The 20984-nt window shown below is 39.6% G+C and overlaps 1 protein-coding gene and 1 long non-coding RNA gene across 4 annotated transcripts; both read right to left on the bottom strand.

The window, feature by feature from the left end:
* Window positions 1-526: 526 nt before the first annotated feature.
* LOC112575445 lies at window positions 527-2379 on the bottom strand. Of its 2 annotated transcripts, none has more exons than XM_025257319.1 (3): window positions 2163-2379; window positions 1593-1761; window positions 527-1234 (listed from the first exon to the last, which is right to left on the bottom strand). In XM_025257319.1, exons 1-3 carry the CDS (start codon window positions 2334-2336, stop codon window positions 843-845), a joined length of 735 nt encoding a protein of 244 aa, XP_025113104.1. In that variant the 5' UTR covers window positions 2337-2379; the 3' UTR covers window positions 527-842. The 2 variants fall into 2 exon arrangements, with proteins under 2 accessions (XP_025113104.1, XP_025113105.1); XM_025257320.1 differs by having other exon boundaries at window positions 1593-1752.
* A 1002-nt stretch (window positions 2380-3381) lies between these two features.
* LOC112575281 lies at window positions 3382-20776 on the bottom strand. Of its 2 annotated transcripts, none has more exons than XR_003101593.1 (8): window positions 20641-20776; window positions 19596-19733; window positions 19203-19288; window positions 15060-15141; window positions 14242-14301; window positions 10972-11206; window positions 10326-10525; window positions 3382-3725 (listed from the first exon to the last, which is right to left on the bottom strand). It is a non-coding gene; the product is annotated as an uncharacterized LOC112575281 (long non-coding RNA). The 2 variants fall into 2 exon arrangements; XR_003101592.1 differs by lacking the exon at window positions 3382-3725 and adding an exon at window positions 10088-10189.
* Between the last annotated feature and the right edge of the window lie 208 nt (window positions 20777-20984).

Raw genomic sequence — 20984 nt, 5'->3', positions numbered from 1 at the left:
AACCTAATTTAAATGTTTTGCATGACACGTTTTTAAAACGTTTATAAAATGTTTTTTAAACTAAGTTAAATGTTCCACATTTCACACATACTTTCTGCAGTTTCACTTCAAACATGGCAAAAAGGATGTACAGAGAAGATTTTCATTTGTTTTAATTAAAACATATTTTGTGTCGTTGGGAATAAACCCAGGAGACATTTACTTATACAATAGCAAGTACAAAATGGTGACCATTTGTGATAAAAATGAATAAATGATACTCAAAAAAAGAGAAAAAGAATATGAATTAATTAAACACCGACAAATCAATGCATAGGATTTTTTTTAAATTAATACTTTTAAATATTTCAATTTCAAATACTTAAAGGTGAGGTGGTGCGGCACTGTGCTCCGTGCAGAGTGCCAAGGAATAATTAAACTAAAACTAAACTTATAGACCTTTAGATTTACAAAAAAACAGTGAATTGTAAATACAATTGGATGATGTACAAAATACACCAAAAAGTACAGTTACCCTGTTGTAGATAACAACATGCACATTATCATCTCTACCTTCTACAAGGGACATATCATTCCAATTAATTAATAATATGAGAATTTCCATAGCGTAAAATAAGGCTGAACAATTAAAAGTTCATGTATGTCTGGTAAAGCGGCTTTATGAAAAATGCACTTAGAACACTATCAGATCCACATGCCTTCATTTTAACATACTAAAACCTTCTTATAGGTAATTATTAGATATCTCAAATATGAGACATTGTTGCTAAATATCAGCAAGCGTCCCAATTAGGGTCAAGAGTGGCTTGGTGATAAGCCTGATGTTCCTTATGCAGCAAAAATTAGGCATACTGCCAGTGTAGAGGAGTAAAAGGAGGCAAAAGCACAGAAGTGTTATATGTGGGAGACAGCTCTTGAGCGTGAGACAGCCAGTGACAAGGACTGTCAGGACTGCCTGCTGTTGCCGTTGGAAGCGAATGGCTATGTGACCAGTACTGGCATTCGGCGGCTGTAGGTGGCATTGCAGTCATCGTAGACATTACGTGTATATCTCTAGACTTCTCTGTCACTGAGAGAGGAGTCGTCGCTCTCTGATGCGGATGGCAGCTCGGCGGGAAGGACGACGACAGGTAGAAACAGCACTGTCTGCTGAAGCATTGGTCTCCACTCTGTGATGCTCCTGCACTAACTTTATCGGAAGCCTCCATACACCCACGGTTCTTCCGTACAGCTTCTGCAGATAGCAAAAAATGGGATTTGTAGATTAAAGAAGCGCTACAGGTTTATAGATTAAAGATGACTAAAGAAGTCTCACACTATACATATTGTTTCAGTTTTATAGGTGCTTATGCTTGTTCCCATGTCTTTTCCGTTTTACGCTAGTTTCACCCATAGAAGCACAATTAATACTGACAAGAGCTACAAATAATTTTCAACTGTAGAGCTAGCAATGAAAATGTCAATTCATTGTTTATACAAAAATAAGCACTTAGATCTGCACTTCTCTTTTTGTCAAAGTATGTGTAGACAATATATCATATATCTATACCTTTAATAATAATATACACTAACATGTATACATCATCACTTACTGTAGATCATGGCCTGCACCTTCAGTCCCTTGAAAGCACACATCTCTCCCTTTTGTCCTTTCCAGTTATAGTTCCGAGCAACCTTGTTGGTCAGGAGTCGCGCATGATTTTTTCGCACAATCCTTTGCATTCGTTCTACCCACACAGGAGAGGCTTTTGACTTGCAAATCTTTAGAAGACAAGAAAACATATCTGTCAAAAGTAGGCCACACATCATAAACAAGAAAGGGTGTAGTGAAAATATACATGGCTTTAATTATTTACAATTCAAGGGCCATACAAAAATTATAAACTGAAAACTTTCACAAAAAGCTGACATTTAATGTTTCCTTCCCCAATAACCATAAAGTTTATGAGGCTGAAACCCTTTGAAACTGGATTTAAAATTTGACTAATTGTGTTCCACACTATATATGTATGATAGATTGACAAGAACTGATCATTCTCAAATGAATTCCCTATAAAAACATAAGTTTTTCAAAAATGTTCAAGCTATGCTTTAAAATTCCCCTAAATATTACAGATTATCATTTCAATCATGGCTTTAACAATGACATCTGCTTTACATACGAGTAATTCATGAAAGGAATCATCATCAAGGCGTCCATCCAGTTCCAACAGCTCTTGCTGTGTTCTAATCAGAAGGATCAAATCTTCTGCAACATTCAGACATCCTTTGCTGGAGCAGGCTAGTCTTTGCTTATCAGTGAATGAATCACCATATCTTTTACTTCCCTGTAGCATCAATTTCAATTCTCTGTCTTGTTTCAGAATGAGCCAGGCAAATGCTGCAACAATATGAACATAGCACTGTGAGCAAAAGTGGACAATTAACTTTTATAGGTGAATGAAGCCAATCAACGGTGATTTGGGAGGCAGTAAGAAACTTGTATAACCAACACTATGTTGAACATGAGATTGTTAAAGGGAATTCACAACAAAATTAAATAGGCAAAACAAAAAGCAAGAAAAGTTACCCATAATATAATTGTCTGAATTACCTTCATTAGACACTCTCTGGGTACCGCCTTTTACTGCTGCATTGTGAGGTCTGTCCCCTCTTGTACTCCTTGCTGAGAGTCACTACGTTGGTCACTGGGGTGCTCACGTCGGGTGGCAATATTCTGAGTGTTAGTGCATTTACCTGTGGGGCATAAACGCTTGTTTCCACTTGTGGTTGCAATGAGTCTGGGCAATGGTCCTGCTGGCACTGCTGGATGCACTGATTTCCATCTAAAGTCGTCTTCTTCCTCCTCGTCTGGCTCTCTAGCCCTAACCTAATTAACAAGCATAACCTTATAATAAGTGTGCAGTGAAATGACAATTATGAAAATTTAAGAATTTCTGGAGTAAAAGATTTAAGAAATAAAATAATAAATAATTCCTAGGCTATACCTATCATAATATCAATATTACCTCATGAAAAAATTGAAACGAACTGCAATACTGAAATCTGTACTGATCTTAGGGTAAGTTGTCTCCAAACCTAGGGATTCCCTAATCCCTGTCATTCTATAACTCAAACAAGACACAATGTGACTACTTGTTTCTCTTCCTCTTCCGATCTTTTCAACCTTTAGTGCTGTCATCATCTGTTGTATCCAAGTTTGATGTATACTGGCTGTTATCCACTTTTCGTCTGGCAACCAAATACTCATCTGAAAGGTTATTATTTTGTGAAGTTATAATAAACATCGAGAATAATGGCATGCAATGCTTTACCACACAATATGAATTTCACATGACAAAATCAGTTAACTGTCTGTTTCGCTGAGATGTTAATGGTCATGTGGCTGTATGTTCAGTCTGTAACCACAATTAAACCCTAAGCAAGGTCTGCGTGGACTAAAGACACTAACACTACCTTAAAACCTTTTACAAAATAAATATGAACAATACTTTTAATTTTATCAAGGACTGACCACAAAATTATTAACCAGGCTGACGAAGTCATCAAACATCTAATCTCTATAATATACATATATATGACAGATGAGTAAAAAAAGTATAAAAGGACCCTTTGAACCCAAAATACAAACAGCTTGAGAGTCCAGTATGTCTATCTGGCAGAGCTCCCTCCTTAAGGTGTTTTGTCAGCTCACTTGGTGGCCAGTATGCTAACCGTTTAGCGTGCTGAAAATAAACAATCCTCTATGAACTCTTACCAGGAGGCTAACTGTGTGTCTTTATGGGAGTGTTGGACGTTTGACTTCATCATTGACTGTCATATTTCCGTCAGAGATTATGACTGCATAAATTTTTATACACTGTTATACTTCAAGGAACTATGGTAAATACAGGGAGGATAGCATGAATCTTCTTTAGCTGAGATATGATTGTATTGACTGCAGTTTGCTTTCTGTGGCATGAAATGTTATAATGTCCATGTTATTTAATGTTAGCTCGTAAAAACTCTATCATCCTTAACGTAAAATTTTAAGAACATGTAACACAAATTTACACCATAATGAGAAATGATTACACAATACCAGTGGTACCATTTCAGCCATAGAACGGTTAGCAATGAATTCAAGCCAAGCAGTTATTACAGGATGCTTTTGTCGCAACAAGGCAAGAAGTACTGAAAGTGAACTGTTGGAAATGTTAAATGTTGCGACCCAATATGCCAACTGTGTGGCCAAATCTGTATCTGTTTCACTGTCGCTTCTCTGAAGATATCCTGAATCAAACCGATCATCAATATAATCTTCAAATTCACTAAAATTAGATTTCACAACATCATCATCATTATTTTCATCCCAAATTGTATTAGTCGGTAAATATTGCTGGCGTGATGTTATCGCTGAGAGTTCTGGTGTCCGCTGGTTCGAACTGTTATTAATTTGATTCTGTAGATCTAAAACTGTGAGCACCTTCTCTACGAGACAGTGAATCGTGAATGTTTGTATCAGTGTGCATTGAATACATCTTTCTTCTTTCAGTTCTGCCAACTCTGCTTCTACAAGTTTTATTAACTTTTCTCCGCTTCGTCCAGTAGGACGACATGATGTGAACTATCAGTTGCCTTAACGTGTTAGATTATGTACGAGCGCTCAATTCAGAAAGTAAACTTTGACACATCACACCCAATAAGCAGACATTAAATGTGTGTTGTACTAGAACACGGTATATAGCGTTTTATAATTAAGAACCTGCAGTACGTGTGTGGTAAACAAAGAGAAAAGATTACAACCTTGGTTTTAAAACATACAGTACCATCAGCAGAGAAAATGTCGCGCCGCGTGGAATCATGGGAGTAAGTGCATCCACAAGAAGAATAGCAAATATTTAGTTACGTAGCATTGATGTTTTAAAAACTGCAATGATTTTAAACTATCAAACCTAGTCAAAAGACAAATATAACAAAGTCTTTAAAAATGCTTTTTGGCGAGGATTTTCAGTATCTACACCGTGGACTGGCTCTAAAATTCCATAGGAGAAGCGAAAGCCCGCGAATCAAATAGTGACGTCTTTTAAAAAATTACGTCATGACGCGCAGCCATAAAGGTTAACATTGTAAACGTTTATGAAACATTTATTTAACATTTTTGTTTTAAATGTTTTATTTTCAAACATTTTAAAAATGTTTTTAAAATGTTTTACTTAAAAATGTTTTTTTTGTAAATGTTTTTTAAAATGTTTTTAAAACGTTTTATCTAAAACGTAAACCTTATCACAACCATGTAAACGTTTTTAAAACGTTTTTAAAATGTTTTCATGCTATCTGGGAAGGTCCCTCAGTACAGTGCCTTAAGGTAACCTCAGAAACGCAGACAAAACGTTTGGCCCAGTGTTTACACAATGTTTGTATAAAATTGTCAAACTTTGTCAAAGATTCGTGTATATATTTCTGATTATTAACACCATTTCTTGCCAGACTTGGTCAAACACTTGCCTACATTTGTCCAGTCAAGTGGAATGTAGGGTCAGAAAACGTCCTCCATTTAAAAAAAAAAAAAAAAAATCTGCCTCGTACATCGAGTGCAGTCTGTAAAGATACGTCTTTCTACTAAGCATTGCTCCGAAGGATCCCTTGACCACGAATATCCCTGGACTGCTGCAGGAGACGATTTTTTTTTCCAATTAACTGCTAAATCGAGGCATTACACGACAAAGCTTCCGGTTTATTCACATTCACTGTTTAGGCTCGCCGAGACTAACAGCGGATCACTTCGCAAGAGGCTTAGCGTTGCTCTTGCCAGACAGACACGTCCTTGCCGTAACTTACTACCCGGAAGTCGCAAGGCCCTTCACTCCCTACCGATTCAACCTAAATAAGAATTGAATAAAATAACATGTTTGCGAAGTGCCAGTTTTGCACAAGAGGGAAGAATTTGATTTAAAATTGGAAACAAAGCAAATACTAGAGAAAACAACGATTTCCAAAAAGCTTCTTGAACGCTGAAATGTATTAGCGCTGTTTCGTTCATTAATTAAAAAATAACAAAATTCTCCTATAAATAATTGCTCAATAGACTCTCGTCTCTGTAGTATTGGTATTAATAACACGCTTTTGTTTTTGTTCCAAAAGCATTCTCCTGTAATTAATCTTATGTTCATCATCAAGTTAGAAATATCACCTGAGGCTTGTACTGCACATGATCACACCAACGCTGGGTGTGTTGTACAATGTTTTTGTTTTTGTGTTTTTGTTTGTTTTTTTGTTGTTGTTGTTGTTGTTGTTTGGGGTTTTTTGAGTGCCTTTGATGCCTACTCTGAAAAGGTGTGCTCGTGAGCCTGCACGATTTGAGTATGGTTTTGGTGCTTGGCAGAAACCGCCATCTAAGTGCGCGCTGTAAGTGGAATAGATCGTCATGAACATCTTGAGAGCGATTATTTTGTCGTCTTCTTCAACAAACAACTTATTGATTAAGATGACTTTGATATGAAAGCGTTACTGTACAAACATGTCCCTCAAATGTCAATTCGAGATAAATTTTGGAGTAGGTAGCTAGGTAGCTAAAGTTTTGATTTTTTTTTTTTTTTTAATTTACGCAAAAATTTCAAGAAGCCCACAGTCGCCTCACACCATGGACCCCGTCAACCGGTGCGACAGCAGCAGTGCAGTGCTAAGCTATAGTGAGTGCTGTCTTGGTGCCAGTCTGTACTCGCCTACAGCCAGGAGACAATGAACGGAAATTGCCATAGCAAAGGTAACAGTCCGTTTTGAATGTAGTTTGAACTGGAAACTATTCACGTCTCATAGATAAACACATACACACACACAGAGTATGAATGGCATGTAACAGAGATGTCAAAGTTGTCTACAGGGCGCTCAATTCTTAACAGGAAAAATATGGGCGAACTGTTAGTACTAGTAGATTTATGAGAGGATTTGTATATCTATAGCAGTGTTGCCTCGGGAGGAATTTGAAAGTACTATAGTTATTCTCCTTTCCTTCTCTTCTGTCACCTGCTACTCTCATTTGTCCAGTCTTTCTCTCAGATAAGCGATTTTCGAAGATGGAGCAACACAGACTTCCATGGAGAGCTTACAAAATGTTAAAACGAGTGGACAATGATGGGAAGCAAACGAATATTTTTAATCTAGTGTGCATTTTATATTTTCCCTGTAATACGTTACATGGTAATCCTTTTGAATGGGTCCAAAGGCCAAACAAAATAAACAATTCGTATTCGTATTCTAAGGTAAAGGAGGTAAATCTCCTGGTATATCAGGACAAGGCGAGCCCGGTTCCACAATTATCAAATTCTCCACATATTCCTCAGGTTTGTCCAGATAAGTTAACTTGAGGATAGGGCCGTTGAGAATACATCTTTCAAGCATCTGAGTTCACGATTAAAGGTACTCGTAGGTCCTGTTATCGTCTAAAATTTATAGAAACGTAAGGGAAATTAATCGTACAAAAAACTCCAGAGCAAAACCCCTCTCTTCTTAACATGAATCCATATTTCCCATTCCATTTTTTGTGCACATGAGCCAGAAAAGAAGGCTTGTAAGCTCTGCATTTCAATTTCTTTTTAAACTAGTGAGATTACGATCAGAAACGCAGTTTGGCATGAACGTCCACTTTAACAACGCTCGATGGCTGTTTTTTCATCCAGGCGCCAGGAAGACTACTTTGTGTCAGCATCTCGAAGCCCGTAGTCGGCATTCTTCCCCAGACTTGCTGTTTTCGCTTCAACGGAAATGAGGCTGACGCAAAGCATGCCGGTTGTTGAGGGCCGATGGGATATGCCTCCAGCCGCGTGGGGTTCTGGATCCCTGACTCGGCCGATCCCTCCTTCGGCGTCACCGACTGAAGCTTTTCGGTCCCAAGAGCTTTTCGCGTTCTTCTCGCGCAATCTCGTGGCTTTCACGTTGTCGTCTGGAAGCCCGTTACTAAATTATAGACACGCTAAAGGGAGGCTTTGGGAAAACTTCCCACAAGGACTGGGCAGTCGCGATTGTCAAAATAATCTGCAAGATGACTCGCAGCACACAACAAATTATGAAATTTAATATCTGTTCTCCGATCCTTGCTGCAGAGGTGAAACTTTTCCCTTTTTTTTTTTTCTCTCTCCTTCGCTTTTATGGTCTCGGATTATTACCAGATTTTAAGTCATTTACTCTCCTCTTCTTCTTTCTCTCGTATAACATGCATATATGAATGCACGCAGTTCCATGCACACACATCCAAACTTTTAAGATACTTTTTCTCTTGCATCTCCATTCGTCGTTGGAGAGGAGATACAGAGGCAGGGTAGCAAAGGAGGGGGAGGGAGCTGAGGATTGGAGAGGGGGGTGGGGATAAGAGGCATTTTCTAACCTGCCTTTGTACACTATGTTAGAAGCCAGCCTTCTTTGTCTGTGAATCCAGCTGTACTCAGAGACAGCTCATGAAAAGAACACAGAATGTCCCACGGTTGATCCTACAGAACTTTCTCGAGCATAACCATCCTCCTCTCAGTCTGGCTCACATTTCCCACCGCACGTCATGCGCCGCAACTCCTGAGACCGCTCTGTCGCGCCATTTCGTATACTTCCAGTCGATGAATGTACTATTTTATGACAATGGCACGTGACCCCGTGTCAGGTGATGGATAGGGAAAGAAGTCCCTTCTCTCCTTCTGCCCGCCAGCACACCTCCCTTGTCTTAGAGCGTTCGCATGCAAATCAAGTAATTGACGTTAGCCGTCTCCCCCTGCAGCACCTCGACAGACCCTCCCAAGATGCCTCGTGACCAATCTCCAGGGAAGGCCTGTGGCTAACGTTTGTGTCGCGGCCAGAGCGAGGGGCCTAATCGGGGTTGCGTGGTACATTTGGACCCGTAATCACTTTTGTTGCGAGCGCTCTTTTGCGTCCATTTCCTAACTTTGAGAACGTCAGAGCGGCAGTCAACGCCTGCAGACGTCAGACTGCGAATGTCATGGGGCAAGATATTGGCAGGCTCACTAAAAAAAAAAAAAAAAAAAATGTTTAAAAACTTTTGAGGAAGTTGATTAGGAGGAACGAACCTTCCTTAACTCCTCCTCTTGAATAGCGGATGGAGCCCGGCATATAGCACGTGCAGTTTTTGCCACAGTGGCTGTGATGATGGATTCACAATACTGTCTACACGGCAAAAGAAAATGTTCGTCGCATAGTTAAGCAAAACATAAAATTCTCTAAAAGAATTATGAACGTTCCTGTGATTGTAGTTGCTACATCATATAAACTGAGTATTCTTTCTCTCAGAGAGTAAGCGAGTTTACAACCACATTGTTTGTCAAATCCTCACAAAATTTAGAAAGAATATACTGGAATATGAATGCAACAATGTCAGGAAAAAGCAAGGCAGGCAGGCAGGCAGGCTCGGGGATTGGGTTATTTGCTTTGATTTTAGGAATGCGCACGCCTAGGCTATATTTGACAAGTGTATGAAGCTTCAAAGGTTGTTTATTTGCTATGTTTATTTTTCTGCGTTCTAAAATGTTACGCACAATAAACGTGGGCAACTGCATCTATGATAAAGTATCCTGAGAACGAAAGACAGTGTGTGTGTGTGTGTGCGATGTACGTTTTCTTTCAATGTGTACTGTGTGTGCGAGTGTTCGTTCCTTTGTGTGTGTGTGTCTTTTCATCATCTTAAATAAAACAGTTGTTTCAAACCCACCTTAATTTTCTTTAAACATAAAAAATTTTAAAACTGAGTTATAAGAAAATTTCCGAAGGAGTTTTTAGTCAAATCCGTCTCTATTATCGAAGATAATAGACTTGTAGACAGTTAAAGTATTTGTAAAGTTTAGTTGTTGTTGGCTTTTTTTTTTTTTTTGAGAAAAGTTCATGAAAACTTTTTTAAAACAAGTGAGGAAAGGTTAGTTTGAGGATATAAAGTCACAGCGGACAACGAAAAGTTGTGCATGAAAAGTATACTACAAGAAAAACTACTCTGAATACAAATAATTTATACAGCTTCTCTGTCAGTTGGCAGAATATAATTTTAATGTGTAAGCTCGCTAAAGTCTCGATACTTAATCACACTTAGAAGTGACATAATTATCGATGTATATACCTACACATGTGGAAATTAGTGGAGGCTCCTGATGACTAGAGCCAGGAGTTATGTATACTTCCGCCTGAGCAGAGGATACTGTTCAAAGTTGGCTTCCCTTCCCTGCATGCATGTAAAACGAAAAAGCCAATTTGCAATCAATTGCTATACTTGGGTAGACAGGGTTGGATAGAATATCTGCATGCGTTGTTTATCATGTTTAATGACGTTTAGAAAAATCTCGAAAAATAGTTCGAACCTGTGCGATGTTCGGTCCAGAGATGCTCAACCCCGGCAGATTAGAAGCGTTCGGTAAGGGGCCGACAGCGGACTGTCTGTGGCAGGCAGGAGTTCTGTCTGGCTGGAAGTCGTTTGCCCTTCTCAGACAGTCTTCTTCCGTCAACCTCTCCCACCAGCTCAGAGCACAGGAAAGATGCGTACTATCGATAACGATCATAACTGTAGCAGAACAAAGTAACAGACGATTTTCGTAATTTGACTAAGTACAATCAATAATGTGGTGACTGTAAAAATAAAACACAGAGGGAGAGGAACTGTGATGTATGCTAACACTACCATAATGGTGGCAATAAATAACTTTAAAAGAAAAAGACTATTCTGTAGTTTGCATGAGTACACTTCATAATGTGGAGACACTCAAGTAAAGCATCTATATTCTTTCATTATAGCAAGTTATAATGGATATAGTTGGAGAGTGATACCCTTTGCCTAACTGGGTCATCTCCCTCACTTTTCATATTTGTCCGTTGATCTGCGTGAAGTTTTGTTTCTAATTTTGATCAGTACATCTGTTACGATATTCGCTATGTTCCTGAATGAATTTCTGTGTCTTTTTATCTTTCCCTGTGCCATTTTATTAATTTGTACTGCCATCGTGCCATTACCTATATTTGAGATGAACGTATGGGCAGTGTCCACTTCAAACTCTGATTGCCTTCTTCCAGCTGCTTCAGAATGTGGAGCTGTCACAGCAAACTTTGCGTGGAGTACACACCAGTCTGCAATGACTGACATCATGTATCTCCAGGAACAGAAAGGGATGGACAGAGATGTGCAACAGTCTTATGTCATCTCTCATTTTTTTGGCTCGGTCAGCTGTGTGAAGGAATAGAAACAGGACTGCAAGACAAAGAGTAATGCAGTTACAGAGTATCTGTGAGTTGCCAGCTTCTGTCTACCCAACCACAGCAAATACTTCATCAATTCCAGACTCTTTGTTTGTGTCTAGAGAGTTTATTGAGATGTAGAGGACAGTATCTGACAATGATAGGAAGGCAGTGTTTAAAGAAAAGTTGGCGGTTACCAAGAGCTCAGTCAGAGCTCAAGTTCTCCGTGACACGGCCATCGTTTTGCCGATGCAGGTGCTGCAGCTGCTGCTGTCAAGGTGTTGCACACAATTATTCCTTTGTTTGGCATGAACCTGTGTCCTGAGGTTTTCAAGTCCATACACCAAAACCTAGCCTCTACCTACATCGCAGTGACATGTTGGCAAGTTGTCAGTAGCCTGTCTTCCATATCCATCTGTTCCCTAGTTTTTGCAAGTTGCACCCCCTCTTCCTGCAGGGCCTGCTGGATACTATCAGGTTTAATCACTAAAGAAAAGGAGAATGCCTGTTCCACGGCACCTAGCAATAACATTTTCTATTTCTTTTATTAATATGATGTATTAATTAATATTATATTATTTAATTATTATTATAATATTTATAATTAATATGATGTGCTTGCATGCTTATTCACTCTTCATCTGAACTGTGATTTTATGGGGATTCGAGTGAAAACATTTACCTTCGAACGACCTGTTACTATCATCATCATCAACATTATCATCTTACAGCAATTATTATTGTTGCCCTTGTAAATGAACAGAGAGAGAATTTTGTTTCGTTCATTCTGTTGTAGATAAAGTATCAAAGCACGGTCAGGCAGCATAACTAAAAGAGACAACAAGAAAGGGAAAAATGAAAATAAAAATATAGAAAGACGAGACCGACAAAAAAGGGAAAAAATAGTAAGGAAACTTAATTGAACATCGCAGGAAGAGAGTTGTGTGGTTTAAAAAAGAAAAACAAACAGCGAGGAAAGGGCTGGAGACAGCAGACGGCGAAAGAAATCGAACAATAATCCCCACAAGACGAAGGTCGGTAAATAAAATATATTGGAGTGGGTCCTTGCTCCCCCTCTTGGCACCCAACACCTCCCCTCTACATCCATTTCTGCGCCTACAGCAAGGCCATCAGAGATCTGCAACAAACTATTGCGTGCTTTTATTCTGTTGTCTGTTCTGTTATCTCTTCTGTTATCTTCATCATCATCATCATTGTCGTCGTCGTCGTCATCCAATCAATCCTTGTTTCTTTTTCTTCATAAAATCAAATATCGTCCATGCATCATCTTCCTTATCACTAAGCTATACTTTCCGGCCAGCCTTAATCCTGTGTCCTGTGTCCTGGGCCAGTCTCCAGATTCCTAGACCGGTAGTGACCCTAATGCTGGGTCATCACTATTTGATCTGATTGCCCAGGTATGTGCCTTCATCTTAGGATTTTTTCATCGTTATTCGCCCACACATCATTTGGTGTCTATCCCTCATTTCGTCTGCATGCAGGCATGTTGTTCGCATGTCTGAGTGTTAATGTTCTCGTAAAAAAAAAAAAAAAGTTGTGTCAGCAGAAACCAACTTTCTTAATGTGGTTTTTTCTTCGTTCTTTCTCTCCTTCTTTTGTTATTTCTTTACTTCATTCTTTCTCTCCTTCTTTATCGATTTTTTTATTTCTCACTCAGCATTTTGAGTGTTGGGTAGCGTTCAGAATATTTACCCCACGGATCAATAACACGACTACGAGGTTACCTCAAAGAAAAACAACCGAATGCCACATGACTCATCAGCAGTAATTTGCTTAGACAACAAGACTTTGTTTTGTAGGCGTTTCCAATCCACAAAGTCCCTGCAAGCAGACAGCGGAAGCCATTCCACGAGTTGGCTGTGATTGTCCTTTCTTCACCCATCACTTTCTTTTCCATGTTCTCTGAACTAGATTCCGTGCCTGACAGCTGAAGCGCATTCATTTGCCATAGCTCTTTATTTCTTCAAGCTTCAAAAGTCTTGTGTAAAAACCTTGAATCCCCGTCGGGGCCCCAGGCCTGTCCAATGTCTCCGCGTGGTGAGCGTGCGGGCTGCGAAGGGGAGGTAAGTCGGTTAGCGCGAAATCAAAGATAGATCTTCTATCATCAGCCTCCACCGACGGGAGGCGAGGCGCTGAGGAGTTACCGTCGCCTGATCCCATTAGCAGCAAAGGGGGCGAGCTTGTCTGGGCCAGGCTTGGCGGACCAGCAAGTCAAACAGCAAAGCGCGTGGAGCCTCAATCCCGCGCGAAGTTTGCTCGCGTAATGAGACGGCGACAAAATTTGATTTGATCGCAGCACACGCTGGCTGTTAATTGCTAGCGATTCCTGCCGCGGATGGAAGAAGACCCGGAGATCCCGAAATAGCCACAGCCCTAACTTGTGTTTCCCCTTACTACCGCTGGAGGGAGCCTCCGGTGTCTAGGCACGGCTAACCTCTTTACACACGCCTTTGATTTGCGCCGCGGCCGGTTCCAGCGTTCCATCTGGCTGTCAGCCTGATCGCTGGTGACGATGTCCGTTGATGGGTAAATCGTCATTCACGTCACACGGCCGACCACGCCCCCTGGCGAGTGCCGACAGCCCCCTTGGGTAACGTGGTGCTCTGTGTGGGTGAGGGAGTGATGGTAGCACTCAATGCTGAAGCTCATGTTGAAGCTTTTCTGTGTGTGTGACTGTGTCTCTGTGTGATGTGGGGGTGGGGGCGTCAATAAAATAGATAAAATATCAAAATTAGAGTATTTTAACAGTGCTAAAAGAAGCAGTGTGCGTGTGTGTGAAAGAGAGTAAGAAGGAAGCAATAAATTACCTACCGTGTCTTTATGTATGTGTGCGTCTGTGTTTTTGTGCGTGTTGGTGTGTGCGTCTTTGAGAGAGAGAATGAGAGTGAAACCATCAATAACGATAAAATATCAATTACATATTACCAAAAGAAAGGTTCTGGGAAAAAGAGTGAACAATAATACCTAGAGAACTATCTTGGACTCAACTACAGTAAATGCACTATCAGTCAACAGCCTTGAAGTTACCTTCTCTTCTCATCCATTGTGACAAAAGTCAATGTGCCACCTAAGCCAATGGTTCCTGCCCTGGTTAGTTTTTGAACAGAAAAGTGGCGTTTAGAAAATCATATAAACAATACAATCAGACCTACAAAGTCTGCCATTATCATTATAAAGATCAGTAGATATTTTCACGCGCAGTTTCCTTCGACATTTATCGACCACCCTCTCTTTTGTGGCAGTGTTCATCTGAAATTATCTGGGCCTATTGGTGTTTTCCCCAAAAAAGTTACATAAAGAAATACATGATTTGTATTGTAAATGGATGCAGAAAGCCTTAATCAAATATACCTACTGTCTTGTCAAGTTGGTGGCTTATTAATATCAGAGGCTGCACGCAAAGTATTCGATCTACATGCTACGTCAACCGAGGACGAAAATGAAGAAAAGTTGGAAAATAATTAATACAAAATCCGAGTCAATAATATTTCCTATGGTTCTTAATTTATTTAGATAAACATGCCACAATGAGTTATGTATTCACTTACTGTAATTAACTCGTTGAAAAAAATTGCATATGTATGAACTTGAAAGCAGTTGAAAGTAATTTGTATGTACATGTAAGCACGTTTGTATAAATTGCCTAAAATTATATAGAAACAAAAGAACTATCTACGATATACCGAATTCCACGTCTGTTCACTCCAAAGCTTGAATCCACAAAGAAACAAGACTAAAGACTTGTTACTATAAACATGAGCTCACGTAAAGGAACATTCATTAACAAATGGGCGTTGCTAACCGCAAGAGAAATAGCAATCAAAGAAAGATAACTCAAAACTTACAACCCGTCATTGTATCCAGAAATGGTCTCCCTTATACACTCCTCTCGCTCGACGCACACTAGGTCATTGTAGTCTGCACTTCCTGCAACGGTAAACAAAGGAAAAAATGTTATGATTTAAGTTATGAATTATAATAAATCATGTACTAAAGATGCAATGGAAGCTATATTAATTTAGCTTAGCTCGGACTTTCCTTGCACTTGTCTTGTATTGCCTGTTAATGTTTTGTTGCATAGAAATTAAAATGCTGGAGCCGGGGTGTCTGGCCGCTAGCTAGATGTTAACGCCTAGCACTTAGATAACTAAACCGCTTGCTCCATGTTACCGTGCCAAGCTTTAGCTCCAGGCTAGCTTGACTGCATTCAGGTTCAGACCAAATATATAAAGGATTAAAACGTTTCTCCTATTTTGTTTGGGGAAAGGGGGATTTAGTTTTCCTGTGTAGGAAGTATTGCGTAACCTAGATTTCGTTTCAATAAAATGTGGGGTTTTTTTCAAAGTTTGTCCTTTATTAATTTGTTCTCTCGTTCATTTCTTTTTTTTTTTTTTGCGCTGTTATTTTGTTTGTTTGCTCGTCCCTTTTTTTAGTTTATTTGTTATTTTCCTTTCTTCACAATGAGACTTTTGTTCAGGAACTACACAACGACCCAGGCAGCGTATCTCCGATCTTTTATTTTTTATTTTTTCCTCATTATGACAAGCGCGCTTTTTCGTGCACAGTGATAAGAAATGGATTTTTTTGTTTTTGTTTTTGCTTTGGTCTTTATCCTTCTTTAAAAATAACTGGCGTGAGAAGAAACAGTCAGATGTTGAGCAGGAATCTCACTACGTTTCTTTGATGTTTACTATTAGTACATCAGAGATACTAGCAGACACATTGTCTAGTGGCTGTTATTGACCTGAAGACTCCCGACGCTGCAAAACCAGAAGAATTTCTTCACATGTTCTCACGCGGCTGGGGTTTCCCTCCCCCTCTCCCTGTGCTCCCCCTGCCCACTCTCCTCCAGCTTTACTTTCTCTTCTCTGTCCTCTTTGTTAGCAGGTTATAAAAGCAGCACTTTCTTTTTCTTGTAGCTTGTCCTCTGTTATTATTGGTTTTTTAAAGCAGCTTTGGCACCCTTAACTCGGTCTTCTCCAGACTCCGAAAAGCAGCACCCGTATACAGTTGCAGTTTCCTAGAGTACGGTAGACCTTTCAGAATGCTTTACCACTAGACACTTCTCACAGAATGGGAGAAAATAGTGGCCGAGCAGATTCTTTGTTTCATTATTCACTTCTCTTGAATGGATATTTTACGAAATACTCGTGTGTGCATCAGCCGAAAGCTGTCTCTAGCAAGGTTACGGCTTCTGTCGAAAACGCATAGACTAGATTGGGGGCGGTGGTTGGGAGATGAAATAAACGGAAGACGTTCAAAAGGTGGACATGTCGGTGTTGAAGTATAAGAAGGGACGCATACGAAAGGACGAGAACCAGGAGTTAGGTTGCCTCGACATCTAGCGGAATCTGATTGACAGCATAAAGATGGCCGCCATCACATCCTCTGTGAAGACTTCGTGATGACTTTCCTCCGCTTTTTTCTCCACATTAGCAACATGTGTGTCAGCGAGCTCTGGTAGTATGGAGAAAATATACGAGGTTCTATCACCGTTTCCTTGTTTGCTTTCAGTATTTTTCATTATTTTTACTTATTGTTATTATTGCTTTGTGTGTGTGGACGCGTTTGCTTGCTTAAAAATAATTGGATTTGCAAAGCGCATTTGCCCGTGTGAATACCAGCTCAATACGCTGCACACAAAAGACTACAAACGAACCGACAATCAACCATACAATAAAGACAAACGACAACAAACAAATAACATCATTGCAAAAAACAGTTTGCGTTGAGAAGGGTGTTGTTTTAAGTAGCAAAAGTATCAACTGTTTTAAGTACGGAATCATGAAATTGATAATGTAACACAAACCAATAATATAGATCTCAATAATTAATACCATGCTAGAATAATTATGTAAATGTGATAATAGCATAATCATAATAATGTAATACCTGCTGCAACCTATCACAAACGCTAAGTGGTTTCTTGATTGTTACAGAAATAAATTAGAATAGGTTTCGAGCTTGCTGCAATCGTTTTCGATGCAAAATATCCGTTTTGATTTTGCTGTATCCTAGAATCGGATCTAATTGTTTACACTACAGAATAGTATATCAGTTTCCAACACACAGCAAGTGAAACTACAGCTACGTTGTCAAATGCCAAAGAAAGCACGCCTATGTTTTACTTTGGGGAAAAAATTAACGCCCACAAAAAAATCGTTGAGTGTTTTTCCATGTAATAGAAAACTTCGCCAAGAGACAGGGCACGCGCACAAAAAACACGAGAATTACTGGGATCGCAACAAATAAGAGGAAAAACAAAGAGAAGGTCAACGAGAGCAGTGAGTAGGTACCGCAGTAGGATTTTTTTTTGGGGGAGAAGGGGGTGGTGGTGGAAAGGTGAGTGTTAGAGAGTGCGGGTGGAATGGACTGAAGGCTGATAGAGTAGTTTGCCCCCGATGCCTGGAAGAAAAAGAATGTGGTGTAGGAAAACCGATGGTCGTAATGATCCAACGAATAAAATTTGTTGTGGCCCACTTGGGAAAAGAACACGAAAAAATACAACCGTGTGGCGTGGCATGGGAAAACTTTCACGTCCTTCACCTACAACCATGATCCTTACAGTTTACTGAGGGTACGAAAGTGTTCGTAAGCAGTCTGGTGTGCACACATACGCACACGGATTTGCAGATATTTGTTCGTGTTTATGTGTACATGCGTATGCGTATGTGACATATATCTAAATAAGTGTGATTGTATGTGTTCGTGCTTGCATGCGCCATTTACATACTGCACTTGATTCAATACACATTGCTTGCTGATTTGTGGCAGTAAAATTTTGTGTACAGGCATAAACGCATGTGTGTCTGAATGTTTATGTGCATACGTGAGAATTTATATGTTCTTGTGTGTATGTGTGAAAATGTATGTCTGTGCGCGCGCATCTACATACTGTAACCCTGACAGAACTTATAATTATCTGCTGTTATACAATCTGTGCATGCTGTTTTTATGTGAAAGTTAACCACTTCGGCTCTCATCGTGTTACCATTGCCAAGCTAACGCCGATGATGGAAGCGAAATGTAAACTGTCATGTCTAACATCTCGTTACAAGAAGAGATCTGATAGCGCCTGCATATTTTGTGCAGGAGTTTAGAGAATATTCTAGAAACATTCTTTTTCGTCTCCCACTCTGCCATCATGCATATAGGGTTAGCCAAAATTATGTTAACACTATACGGAGTGTGGTATCAATTTTTTCCAGCGAAATGTGTGTCCTGGTACTGTTGCTCACTAGTTGGAGCTGTCCTGTAATCATCTTGCACATATGATGTATGTTTTGCGAATAAGTGGTTTCTACTATTTCAATGTTAGCATAATTTTGATTAACCATATACACGTACTGTTATTCACGTACACACTCACTGACATATATTTGCTTTGTAAATGATATTTACAAGAATAAAGGCTCAGATGCTGGCACCAACAACCAAATATCGTAATTATTAAACTGATTCCGTAGAAGTTTCCATTAGGGGACAACTAAGTGATGCAAGTGATGCATGATAACTAAGGTTAGATTATAAGGCCAGAGATTAGTATTTCAGCCATCTAGGTTACTTCGCGTGAAGCTCATCTCTGTTTTCAGTCGCAAATACAGGTCAGCATATAAAAACACTTATCAATACCACTTTTCACCAAGATTTTAAAGACATTTCCAACAAGCATTTCTTTATTTAACTCATTCTTTTGCGTTTGTAAGAAGATGTGTGAAAATTGTCGCATTTCTGTTTTATTTATTTCTGCCGTGACGGCAGCGACATTTTAAAGTCACTTGACTCTGGAACCGGTCCAAATGATCGAAATCTTAGTCTTTGAAAACTTGGGGACGTCTACAGGGTCAGTTTTTGCACATTTCCAGCATGCATTTTTGGACAAGAAGGATGAACCAGTCGACACATAGATAAAGAGAAAGAATGATTAATTGCGTACCTGTGGACTAAATTGCATAATGTGAGAGAAGAAGAACTGGTTATTTGTTTACCTTTGCCATATGACCTTGCCTCTAGATGTTACAGCTTTGATTCTCGAGGTCTCTTGAGGAACCAACAGGATGAACGCAAGCAAGACCTACAAAAACAGCGTAGAAGCCTGCACAATAACTAGGTGGGCATTTCCAGACCTAAGCAATAAATTATGGTTTGGACGATGGCCTCGTTTTGATATTTCCCCCCTTCCCATACACATATATACATACATATGCACAAACGCGCACACCATGCACACATAAACAGAGTTTAAGAAGCATACAGAAAAAACATACATTCGTTTCACACGGTAACTGACAGACATGAGGAGCAAGCCGATTTTGACACAATCAGAGCACCATATGAAGGGATTAGCCTATGCGTTTAGCTTTAAAGATTCTGATACGCACAATGTTCACTGGCCCGCCCACAGCAATCGGCCGGCATCTTTCTTCTACCCGCTGAGGTGAGCGTCTTGCCGATAACTATCTCATAACTGGAGTCTGGCAAAAGGCGGGGGCGGACGTGTGTGTGGCGGCAGTGGATAACTGTTATAAAAAATAATATACCATTTGTCCGAATTTTATCAAAAGTGGCAGGAATAATCCGAAAGCATGTTTATTTTTTGTTGTACCATGGAGACGAAATCTAGTATAGTGTGCTACGACGAGATAATTTCGACAAAATCATAATTTTTAGAGAATATTCTATGGCAGCAGGAAAAAAAAACAACAGAGGGAGAGATAGACAAAGAAGGAACTAGAGTCGCGCAGTGAGAGAAAGAGAAGGGGGTGATAGGGGAGCGAGAAAGTGAGCGCGTGAATCGCGTGTCTGCTGGCACCACCGTAATTTGTACCTCCCTCTTCCCCACTTCACTTGAAACCTCGTGCCCCTCACTGCTGAACATGAGCTGTCGTGTTAGGGAAATGATAGCAAGAGTAAAAAAAAAAATGTTTCACTTCTTAGTTTCATTATGGCCGCGTACAAATACGCTCAATTCAAATCCCAGCTGAAAGAGTTATCGACAGAAAGCATCCCTCGTGGTACCATAATATAAATATATAACTTAACTGCAGCTTTCCTGTTCCGAGTATAATACACATTACTTTCCTGCAAAACTCATGGGTTTAATTTTCATCACATTTAGAATGCCCTCATTTTTAAAATTAAATGTCTTAATCTGGTTTGTTTGATTATTTGTCCTTGATATTCTCGCGATTTTTAAAAATATATATATATTTTAGTTCACACGCTAGAGAAATGTATTTCTAGAATGTTCTCGTTGGGGTTTTACTTAAATTTAAGAATAATTAGGATTAAGTTAACGTCGGGTTTATGTTTGGGTTTTGGACTAGGGTTAGGAGTAGAAGTAAAAATTAAGGGTTATGATTAGGTTTAGAGTGAGGTTCTGAAGCTAAAGCTTAGCAGCAATAGAAGCGGTAAAAGGGTGTTTACCTCCAACGCAGTCTGAAAAAGTTCTCAGCCGTCTTCCGCAGCCCTGTAAATGCTAGCAACAAGATTGCAGAATTCTTCTGGGAAAGAGAACAGAAAAATAATACGTATACTATGACGCTCATGACGTAAAAATAAAATAAAATTTGGTGGCTAGTGTCGTCTGACGTAAAAATAATAAAAAGCAAATGACGTAACAAGCTTTTACTCATCTCAGAGATTGAAGTAAAAAAGAAAATGGAGGGAAACTGGGAAAGTGAAAAGCGCGAGAGAGCGCGAAAAAAGAAAACTAGTTTCACTGCCCCACTTTGCGGCATCGGTCAAAGACAGGCGCTGACACGTGGCAG

Source organism: Pomacea canaliculata, linkage group LG11 (genome assembly GCF_003073045.1).
Source record: "Pomacea canaliculata isolate SZHN2017 linkage group LG11, ASM307304v1, whole genome shotgun sequence".
Taxonomy (NCBI): domain Eukaryota; kingdom Metazoa; phylum Mollusca; class Gastropoda; order Architaenioglossa; family Ampullariidae; genus Pomacea; species Pomacea canaliculata.
Note: the sequence above shows the minus strand (reverse complement) of the source record. Positions and strands in the feature narration are given on the sequence as shown.